General features: G+C 43.4%; 1 protein-coding gene across 2 annotated transcripts in view; it reads left to right on the top strand.

Annotated features, from left to right (window-relative positions):
• The first annotated feature begins 2229 nt into the window (after positions 1-2229).
• pik3c2a (phosphatidylinositol-4-phosphate 3-kinase, catalytic subunit type 2 alpha) overlaps positions 2230-11766 on the top strand; it is a 31566-nt gene continuing 22029 nt past the window's right edge. Inside the window, exons 1-2 of one of the 2 annotated variants that reach the window (XM_018761513.1) lie at positions 2230-2323; positions 7500-8726. In XM_018761513.1, the coding sequence (XP_018617029.1) occupies positions 7593-8726 (1134 nt within the window). In that variant the 5' untranslated portion in view covers positions 2230-2323; positions 7500-7592. Of the gene's footprint in view, positions 2344-7499; positions 8727-11766 lie in introns of both variants that reach the window. The other variant, XM_018761520.1, reaches the window with a different exon arrangement.

Below are 11766 nucleotides of genomic sequence, written 5' to 3'. Positions count from 1 at the left end.
TATTGAATTTATTTCTGTGTTTTATTATGCGCTTTTACATTATTTATTTATTTAGCAGACGCTTTTCTCAAAGCGTCACGACACGTACATCAGAGAAAGTACAATTTGTATTACATGATGGTGAAAGAGACACAGGTGCAGACATGTGATTCTTAAGTATAGTTAGTTTGTTTATTTCCACTTTATGCACCGATGTTCATCCTACGAGTAGGTGCACAAAACTCAAGGCTAATATAGACTAGACTAATATTATAGACTAATCCTGATCACCTTCCTACATTTTTTTAAAGGTACACAAACAATTATACAATACAGGAGTAGCACCTGAAACACCTGGTAGCATAGTGGTTAAAGCTACTGCCTTTGGACCCAAAGGTTGTAGGTTCATGCCCCACTTCTGGCTGTAGTAGCAAGGTATGTATCCTAAATTACTCCTCTAAAATTTACCCCACTGTGTAAATGATTGTAAGTATCTAATGGTGACCTTAACACTGTTTGTAAGTCACTTTGGAGGAAAATCTCAGCTAAATGAATAAAGGTGGTGCCTGTAAAGCCTTATCTGGGTGTGATAGTGGATGAGCATTTACACCATGCTTGAGCTTTATGTAATTTAGGCCTTTTTTGTCTCGAAAGAGCACATCCCAGAGAGAAATATTTGGTACATATTTTGCAGAGTACACACAAAAAAAATCACACCGTTTCATTTACATTTCAGTGTACTTGAGCCAAAATACACAGTCACTAAAGGGTTGGAGCACAGGTGGACACGTGCTCGCGTCTTTTTGTGTACCAACTTTGAGAGTGAGTCTAAAACTGCTTATCAGTCACTCTCATACCAGCTGGTTATATTTACTAGTGCCCCACTGTCCAGGAAGCTTTTGCCCAAAGGTTGCAAGTTCGAATTCCACCTCCAGCTGTAACACCCTTGAGCAAGATACTTACCATAAAAATGATCCAGTAAAATTACTCAGCTGTTCAAACAGGGAAATAATTGTAAGTAGCTTAACATTAACAGAAAAGCATCGGCTAAATGAATAAATGTAAGTGAAATCAAGCCAAAAAAGGCTATGAGAGGCCAGATCAGCAGGACATGAGGAAAATCAACCGAATAACAAATAGGTGTAAGAGATATAGAACACGCTGTTTCACTTCACGTTCCGCAATAGTGTGAATTATCAGTTTACTGTTCCCAGTGGGAAACACAATCCAAAGTACAAGAATCTCACATTGCTGTTATTTCTCTAATTAATTCTGTAGTTGTTTTCAAACTCCTTTCAGTCATTAAATAAAATGTTTTGATTTCAATATCGTATATCAGTCGCACTTCTCGTTGGAATTATGTTTTCACATGTGACTGTCTTTAAAAAATGACTTATCGTTTAATGACAAGAGCACTGAAGTTTACTGTTCTTTATCCTTGACTTCCCCACAGTAAATTGCAATAGGCTGCCTGTGTGACACCTCAATTTTTGACAAAAGGAAAATATGTGCAGACACAGTGTCATTCATATAGTTCTGATGTCTGCGAAGAACTGCCTCATTTCTACAATTTCACACCAAGGATTTTTGCAGAGACTTTCCCCCCCCACAGTTTTAAAGCCATGTGGCGGGTTTCCTTTGTCTCGCGCACCTCTGCTGTCCAAGACCATGTGATGAGTCACTTTGGAAGGGAAATCATTTTTGTGAACCACTTTTCTGTGGCATCAGACAAGCTGGATCTTGAATTCCATCTGAGCGTCGCATGCAAGAGCTCCCAGATAACACAGCCGAGGAGACACACATTCCTGGCGCATGTCTCCATTACAGACGCATGTCTTTATTCCTTCCAAGTCTCTCCATTCTCGACATATCCCTCCATCCCTTTCACATCTCTCCATTCCTGACACCTCTTAATTCCTCCATCTACAATTTTAAAAAAAAAATGGAAACAGAGCAGCTGAGCTTCAGCATTAACGTTTTACTGTTGGGAAATAAACCAGAAACACTGCTGTTCCAGTGACAATAGAAATTCCTCTGCAAGGGATTACTGAAATGCACACAAACTTCTAGTAATTTAAATTAGGAAAACTAAACTAGTAAAAAAAAAAAAAAAAAGTTTAGGGCAAATATGTAACTAATGGCCCGTTGCTGTACACCACTGTGTCCACTGGTAGGTGTATGTAAATATGAGTTTGCGAGCGCGCACCGCTGTGCGTCGCCATTGGCCTGTGACCGAGGCGCGCGGACGCAGGAACTGACGTCGGACTCGCGGCTACATGGATACAGTGCAGCAGCAGCAGCGGGAGCAGGAGGAGCAGGAGCAGGAAAATGGCCTCAGCGATCGGTATGTTGTCCAGGAAGGAGGTACTTTTTAACGGCCCCGTAAAATTGACGGGGACAGTGGGCTGAGAAGGCTCTGGGGACTTGTTGCTGCCCTTCGTCCGGTTCGGGACGACAGAGGGAGCCGATAGGGCTGCGTTTCACTTTTGCGTCCCACTTTTGTTCGGGTTTCAAACTGTCCCTCTCGCGCTCGTGACGTGAGTCGTGTTCTGTGGAACTTGCAAGACAACATCGTTTCAGCGGCACAGATATTGTGTTTTATTTACTATTTATTCTTCGAGTGACTTTTTCCTCTTCTTTTTGTTTTGGCTTCTTAACGGGCGTAAACTGGACTAACCAGTCAAGTGTGTAATTCTGTTCTCTTTAAAGTTATGCAGCCTATGTTATGGTGAAGTTGTGCTGAATTTCAAGTTAAAAATGTTATATTTTTCAGAGAATAGGGCCGTATAGTCTACACGACATGTACTTACTGTTTATTTTCTTGCTTCCATTGTTTACACCCTGGCACTTGTGTACACTACACCGATGATTTTTAGGTGAACTTAATCATTTTTTTTGTAGAGAGTCGGACGTGATGCTTTGTTAGATCAGGCTGGAGAGGTGCTGATATTTGACTGGTCATGGACTCTGGTTTACCCATTTATGCAGCAGGTTACTGTATCAATTCAACGTAAGTACTTGATCCAGGGAGCTACAGCAGGAGCAGATTTGAACCTGGCTGGAGTCATCGGGTAGCAAAGCGATGGCTCGAATCGCTGCACCATCTGTTGGGATGAAGTTTCCGAGTCCACAGTAGACGCGGTGTAACTGCTCAGGTGCATTTATGTCACTCGACCCTTGAATAAATGCAATACAGTTTGGCTTTTATTCCTGTGAACAGATGATGCCATGCATGCTTTCTTTTGTCTTAGAGTCACATCTGTTTTTCTTGGTGGTAGCTGTTGTTTGGTTCTTGGTAGGTGTTCAATTTCGGATATGCTTTTTGAGATGAGGCTATGGGTGGCACAGCGGTTGGAGTTTGGGGCAGCAGGTGGCACAGCGCTTAGAGCCGCTGCGTACGGATCCAAAAAGGTTGCCAGTCGGAGTGCTCAAGTGAACTTGAATAAGTTACTTATTCTGAACTGCTTTGGAATATAGAAAATACAATGATTTACCTGTTTACACAACTGGGTGAAGCACTTTGGAGAAGAGCGTCAGCTAAGTGAGTAAATATAAATGTAGAGTTGTTGCCTTGCATTTGAGTTCAGATCCGATCTCCTGTTGTCGTACTGTCGCTTTGGATGAAAAGTGTCAGATAACTGAAAAAAATATAATAGATAAACTTATACGCAGTTCAACAGAAGTTCGCTGTTGTCTTCGGAGAAATAAACCCAATTCCTTCCTTCGTCCTCTCAAATTAATCAAAGCCCTCAGGAAACGTTTTGCATTCATCTGCAATTAGGCTGAATGTTGCCACTAAGCCTCTGGATTGTATGACTGTATATTTTCATGGAATTGTATGGCAGTTTTATTTCTGCTGCAGTCTGTAGTACTGGTGCCTCACGGCTCCTGGGCTGTGAGATTGGATGCAGGTTAAAATTTGGCATGTTTGCCTGGATGTCTACAGGCGGTCTGGGTTCCTCCTAAGTCTAAAAACACGAGTTTATCAACTCACGAGTCACCAGTTCCTTAGTGTGTGTGTGTGTGTTTGTGTTACATTGTTTTGTTGTGTAAATGGATAGATACTTCTAAGCAGCTTAGTGTATCTTGCATATCTTACATCTTGCATTGTAAGTCACTTTGGGGGAGTTTGCAAACATTTTCCTTTTATTTTCTGTAAACAGCAATTTCAGACAGTTATTCTGTATTCATTGAGTTTATATAATAGAGTGAGATGTCAGTATAGTCTTTAGCTGTATTCACTTCCAGCTCCTCTGGTGATGATCTGTAAAGGTGATGGTAATTAACAGAGGGTAAATAGTGCATTAAACTTCCATGAAGCGCAGCTGAATGGGTTTTTGTTACTAGTGATTTCCTTTTTTCTTCATTCCAAAGCATGCTGGGTAGTTTTTTAGGAGTCTTCAGAAATTTTCTTGTTTACAGCCCTACAGACAGGCATCCTAGGCTACTGAAGAATGCTGGTAGTATGTGACCATTAGAGAATGTTTGTTTTCAGAAATTGGACCACAGTCTATGGTTCCTCAATTAGAGACACAGATATAAAAGGCAAGCTTCGTACAAATAAATCTTTAAACCCTAACAACATGCAGCAGTTATTCATTTCTGGCGAAAGGACGCGCTTGTACTTTGAGCTGTGGCTCAGTTGCTTCTTGCTGCTTGTAGCAGATATAAAGTGTGCAATGTTTTTTTTTTTATAGGTCACTAAGAGTGACAGTTGTGTACAGTTTATTAAAGCAGAAAGCCTAGAAAGGAATACTTTTCTTCTCTGAAACTTGGATCTGATTAACATGAGCTTGTCCACTCGAAGTGTTAAGATGCATAGGAAGTAATATCTTCTGTAATTATCTTTATAATGATACATGAGTCAAACAAGGTCTTTATGTGGTACCTTGAGCTTTTGATTTGCATTATGCTATTCCCGCAAAAGCGATTTCATTTTTTTCTCCCTCCCCTCTTAAATCCAGGTCTTATTTCCTTTTTTGTGTCTGTTTGAGCCAGCATAGATTTTTCTGTTGGGTGGAGAGCAGTGTTGTCATTACTTGTGCAGTGGTTGGCCAGTCTTGGGTATGTATGTGGAATTACCTATGGTCCACTTGGCCGATTGTGAGAGTCCCCTGAATGAGATCTCCCGCCCTGTGTGAAGTCATGGCCCTTTTCTTTGCTTTCAATATCCCTTCCTTTGGTCTTAAAGGGTCAATTGTGATTCAGCTGGCCAAGACATACTTTGTGACCAATGTTCCGAATGAAATGATGCTATTGTTTCCTGTCTCGTTGCCTTATTTGTATTAGGGTCGGATGAGTGCCATTGAGTCATGGCGACCATTTGAGCGGTTTTCACTGTAGGGGAGCCAGTGGAAGTGGTTTACATTTGCCTTCTTTGGTTCTTGTCTTTGGGCTCTGGGAGAAAACCCACACAAACATGGTGGGAGCAAGCAAACTGGATAATCTGTGCCATGTTTGAACCCAGATCCAAAAGCGCTGCCTAGGGACTGTAAGACACCCTTGCTACCTGCTTTTCCACTGTGCTACTTCCTTCTATGTCGTAGGCATTTCTAATAAGTACTGTAATGCATTAAACTTAGCAAGATTATTCCCAATCTTGTTTTGTGTTTCCCACTGGTGAAAAGGCTGGTAGATGCGTAGAGTTCGCCCGTGTTTTTTGTCTGCTGGGAAGGGTCCGATTTACTGTGTGTCTTTCCATTGAACTCAAGCGCTTTGGTTGCCATAGCTGGGCTGTGCAGCGCCGCTTGACTATTAGGTCAGCTGATAAGGCTGAAAACTGGCACGTCACCCAGGTGCCGGCTGTGCTGCCGAGAGGCCCGTCTGGCTGCCTGGCATTCCAGCCTCCTTCGCTCTCTCTCAGCTGAGACACGGGCCTGGCGTGAGCTTGCTTTGCGGAGGAAGGAAGGGGATGTGCATCACAGCTCTGTGATGACCTGGGGCTGGACTAGCGCCCCGAGAGGAACTGGAGGCTGTGCTAAAGTGCACCAGTCAAAGTGTGCAGTGTGATTTCTTTGATGTCTGTTTGCTGTTTCTGTGAGTAAGGAGCCTTGACTGAGAACATGAGCGCCCCTCTAATGTACCCTTTTTTCACCACACGGCCTCACGTGATTCAGAAGCCGCGTTTGAATGTGTCCCCTTGCAAGGCCATGTGCAACCGAGTCAAATGGCTTGGTCTTGTCACATGAGACCGCTTCTCATCTTCAGCAGTTTTTTTTTTTTTTTTCCACAAAGTGGATCGAAGTCAGCTTGCTCTCATTCTCTGTTGTGCTGGAGCTTGGCAAACTGCAGGCAGGAAAGTTCGGAATGCAGACGCTCTTTGGATTTCAAGCTATGGCTGCCGTTCTATTCTGCCTTCGCCATCTTTGAATGTGTAACATTCTCCAGACTGACACAATGAGCTGAAGGGAAGGCATCTGCAAGGTTTTGTAACTGCGGTCCAACTTCAACCAAAGCCATGTTATAGCTGTATGTTTTTAGCATCAAAATATTACTCAATCTGTTATTAATTTTACCGTTTGCCTGAAAGGGCCCTTTCACATTTTTCTGAAACTCCTCATGAAAACAGTGATGTTGACTTGCCTCTTTGGAAATGCTGTGATCAGGTTCTGTTGAAGAAATGGTGTGGGTGTGAATATGTCAGTCTGTGGGATACATAAGTTCACCACCCCCTTGCTACTGCATCAAATATGATTACATTTTCTCTTAAGAACACAGTTATCATTTATGCATTTGGCAGTTGTGACATATAATGCAGACTTAAGCAAAAATGCATCTACAGCAGGTAGGGCACTAAGGTAAAAATGTGATTATCAAAGCACAGCATCTAGGAAAATGGTCACAAAGTACACATGTACAAGTGCCAACCTTAGAAGTGACATATAAATTAAAAAATAGAAAAGGCACTGATTAAATGACAGTCTAAATTACATAGCTGTCAGGAGCTTGCAGGGGAAATGGGTTTGAAAGACACCCTTCTTGAATGCTGGAGGTGATTTAGTACTTCTGAAGCTGAGAAGCAGCTTATTCCACTTCACCAGGGCCAAAACTGAGAACCTGCATGCTTTAGATGGTGGTCCCATTCACGAGGGATCTACAAGTGGCTAGAGTTAGAGGGGCTTAGCACATTTGCTGGAATGAAGGGAGTGAGCAGGTGTTTTGAAGGTGAGGTGCAGATCCTTTGACCACCTTATAGGCCATAAACATGGTCTTGCATTTGGAAGCTAATGAGTAGAAAGTCTGATCAAATTTGGTATGTTACTCACAGTAAAAATGTCTTCAGATTGTATGTGCTAATGCTTTTGCATTTAGTGCAGGCCCTGTTTTGGCCATAAGACACAAGGTAACTGAGGTAGGGTTGATTTGACCAGTAATGGCCTCCCTGAGCTCTGTTAGTGCACTGATGCAATATTGTATCACCTGCCGTTGATTTTTAACAAGCAAAACCAGAACTGTCTGTGTGAACTGGATCTGGAATGTCTGGAATGCCTAAATGGACTTTTCTTTTTTTTTTTTTTTAGGTAGGAATTTGAACTGATTCTGGTGAAGAAAATATTCCATATACCAATACTGGACTTTCCATCTTGTATCCATGGAACCAGCTAGCTGACACCATGGCCCAGATATCCAGTGGCAATGGTTTCAAGCCAGACATGTCGTCTTCCTTGGGAGCAGGGCAGTCCAAGGGGATTGTGGGTAAGGAGGAGGCCCTCCGCATGGAAGCAGAGGCACTGGCCAAGCTGCAGAAGGAGAAGAGGCACACACTCCCTGCCTCATCCTCAGCTGCTAAACCCCTGAGCAGCGAGACCCAGAGGGCTTCCTCCACTGGCAGGTTGGAGAAAGACCTCATCGTTTTCCCAGAGGCAGACGCCAAGAAGAGGGCGGAGAATGACAAATTCCGGGACATTGATGTTGACAAGCTGACTACGGAGGAGCTTGAGAAACTGCTTTTGGATGACAGTTTTGGGGCAAACAGTAAAGCAGCAAGGCCTTCCTCTTTACTAGGGTGCAATCTTAGTGCCTCCTTCCCTGGCAGTCAGCCTTTTAACACTGCTCCATTTCACTGTGGACCATGGACCCCTAGCTTGGGTTCCCACACTGGGTCTGCTTTGTCCACTCCCACCCATCAACAGGCCCCGGTGTTCTCCTCAACCCCCTTCTCCAAGCCCCCTGGCTCCTTCCAGAATGGTCTCACCACTGGAATGCCGCTCTTTAGGGCATCAGAGCCACTCTTCCTTGGTCTGCAGGCACAGCCCCGCTTTGTGGCCTTTCCCCCTTTGCAGCCCCCTGCCCCCATTATCTTTCAGCAGCCAGCGGTCACTCCGGAAATGGCCAAGCTCTTTGACAAGATTGCCAGCACCTCTGAGTACTTGAAGAATGGGAAGTCTGCCAGCGCCGACCTGGAGTCCGCCAGCACCAAGTCCATAGCGCCCAAGCACCCAGCTGCGGAGGCCCCCAGCATCAGCCGATTTGAGTGGCTCGACCTGGACCCACTGAGCAAGCGCAAAGCAGACTGTGACGAGACCCCTGTCGCTGCATTGGGCAGAGTGACAGCTGAGGTGGTGCCGGCAGGGGACCCCTGGGATGCGGTGCTACTGGACGATAGTGATAGAGGAGCTGCAAGCAGCCCTCCCACTCAGGGGCGGAGCCAGCTGTCAGCCAGGAGGGCCTCTGCAGGTACTGCTGTAACCAGGAGCCACTCCGTCAACATCCCTGCTGCTTCAGTACAGCCAGGCCCAAGCAAACAGGTAGGGTCAGCAGTACAAATTCACTGATTTTACCTGTGGTCATTTTTGTAATTCTTTACAACCCTGAGTACTTGGATTCCAAACTGTGATTGTTTTTACAATATTGTTTATCCATTTAGAAATTTGATGGACTGAAGTATTATTTACCAATTCATATTTTTCCTTTTACACTGTTGTTTGAAAGTATCTAAAGCCCTTGTGTTCCATAGTTTTATTAGGAAATAATTATTTAATCAATGGAATGGAAAACCCTATATGCAGCTCCTTGTGTAATGTATACTGGGTCATATCATGCTATGTCAGACAAATTGGGTGTATTCAAGAATTGCTGTAGGGTTCATATACTTTCAAGCAGCACTAAGCCTACTTCATACTAATTTACCCATTCATACAGCATAGTAATTTTACGGTATCAATTCAGAGTGTAAGTACCTTTACCAAGAGTACCACAGCGGGAGATGAGACTCGCATGTGCTTTGAGGTCAAAGCAGCAGCTCTAAACCCTATTCACAACATAAAAATGAAATGCAAGTAATGTGTAATATCTTCATTCTTTAAGAGGAGTAAATTTAAATATGATGGTGTGAAGGTGGGCGGGGATGTGGTCTGGATCTTCATGCAAAAGTTTTGTCTGCAAATTTCAGACAGTCCCATAACTGCCCACAGGAAGTCACTAACCACTTGATTTATAATGATTTAAGTATCTAACATTAGAAAAAAAGATGTCTCATTGTAGTACCCTAAGTTTGTCAATACCCAAGGGGAGTGGTGGTTAGCGGTCTCACTTCATCTCATTCCTAGACTAGCGCTCTTCCTATACGTTAAAATTCCTTTTGTTTTGCTTGCTGCCACAGAAATTTATAGCACATTATCCTTTTGTCACTAGTGGTTAACTTCCAAAAAAGCCATTTCCTGGCAGTCTCGATGAAGGCAATATGTTCTCTCTGCTAGGGTTCATTTTTTTTCCCCCCAGAAAGTCCGCTTCCTGTTTCATTGTGTGGGACCATGTTGTAATGGGCGAACCGGCATCCATTGTACATTTCCCATCAGCAGAGAATCCATTTATAGAGAGGGGTCGGAACAGTGGGGGCAGGGCACGTGATAATAGCACACCATTAAAGGTAATTGTTTAGTTGGGTACATGAATTTGAAGCCTTACATTGTGTTGCTCATCTTGACAGTAGAACTAAGTCATAATTGTGACCTTAACAACAGTTAAAAAAAAGGGGTTTTACCTTCCTGCTTTGAATAAATCTGTTGGCGTAATGTATTTTTTGTATTGTTCTTGGAGACGTACATTGCTTTGGATGAAAACCAAATTCCACTGTTACAGTTGTAGAACAGTGTTTTTACCATGTAGTTATATAATGGTGGGGGTAATGGTGTTGCTATAGCAACTTCTGTCTATGGCGTAATTACCCGGATTTGGCAGCCTGGGAGTCATGTGGTCCCTGGGGGACCCATGGGATCTTATCTGATGAGCTGAAGACCAGTTCTGCACTGTCATGGAACCAGAGCAGGGGGTGAGGATGGTGTGTATAACAACAGCTGGCTTAGACATTCACCTACACCGTGGATTAGAGTTACTGATTGTCAAACGACGTCAGATACTGTAACTTTTCACGAGACACGATGAAATTTACTTGCCCTGTCTGAAGAGCACATATTACTTTGCGTACTACTGCCACAACTGCTAACTTCAGTTTTATGTGGTGTCTTAGTTGGAGATCGTGGGACTGCATGTTGTAATGAGTGCTGTGATGTTTTGTCATGGCAGCTGGCAGCAGACCATATTTAGCCCTGTCTATTGTGGCTGTTGCATTATGGTCATGACTCTTGTCTCCTAATCATGCTACAGCACACTTCTTTCCGTGGTGGTCAGCTTATCACCACACACTTGATCTCTTCCAGTAGAGGCAGAGCTTGGTTCCAGATGAGCACTACTGAAAGTCAAGCTGCTGTCTTGTTGGTGTAGTTGGGGAAAATTTGGCATTCTTTAGGGTATTTGCTGAACAACCAGGTGGCATTTAAGATGACCACAGTGGTTTGCGAGTGTGGTTCAGTAGCGCTGAGGTGCAGCTGTGGAGTAGCTAGGCCTTCTGAGAGAGATGTTAGCCACTGGAATGCAGGTGAGGTGCAAGCTGCGCTCTCACCTGGAACTTTTGAGTCCTGCTGTCAGCCAGTAGGGTTCATTTTCGACACACACGGAGCTTTGCAGCAAAACGTTACGCGCAGACCTCAAATGCCGTCTTATCAGAAAACAATCTACAAAGGCTTGCATTGTAAATTTGTCTCCAGGGTTATTTTGAAAATTGGGTACACTTTAGGTATAATGTATTATTCATTTCCATAGCATTAATTAGTTTAGCAGATGCTTTTCTTCAAAGCAGAATCCAGCTTCTAGTAAAAAGTGCATATGCAACAGATGAAGTGCTATAAATGCAGACCTGAGATTGTCAAAGCACAGCTTGTCTGATACCTACATTTTTTGCTGGTGTGCATTACAAAAGTAGATGCAGATACAATTAAGTCAGAAAGGAAAGGCAAAGATGGTGACAGATGGTGTAATGCAAATTTGCATAGTTGTCTGAGATCAGGAGAGAAGAGATTCCAAAAAAAATGTTCTGAGGGAGCTCGTTCCACTTCACAAACCCCAAAACTAAGAAGCAGTGAGTTTTAGATTTGGATCTCTCATGAGATGGGACCATCAAATAGGCAGAGTGATCAGCTCTTGTAGTTATGTTTGATTTTGGGCACATTCTGTTTTTGCTGAATTTTCTCTCACTATTTATTTAGAGCTTAGTTTTTAGCCTAGCTTAGCTGACCATTTTTAAAGCAGCTCAGCACCTCTGAAAGGATATGCGACGTCCAGCTGACCCCGCACCATCATAATAAAAATCATCATGGAGACTAATTCTGTCTGCAGAAACCATGCTTGTCCAGTTCATCTCCACCATGTTTATCTGTATTCCAGTCATTCAGTCTTGTTAGGTTCAAGGACCAGCTCATCCTTAACTGCGATGCAGCAGATGAGAGCCAG

Source organism: Scleropages formosus, chromosome 2 (assembly GCF_900964775.1).
Source record: "Scleropages formosus chromosome 2, fSclFor1.1, whole genome shotgun sequence".
NCBI classification, from domain to species: domain Eukaryota; kingdom Metazoa; phylum Chordata; class Actinopteri; order Osteoglossiformes; family Osteoglossidae; genus Scleropages; species Scleropages formosus.
Note: the sequence above shows the minus strand (reverse complement) of the source record. Positions and strands in the feature narration are given on the sequence as shown.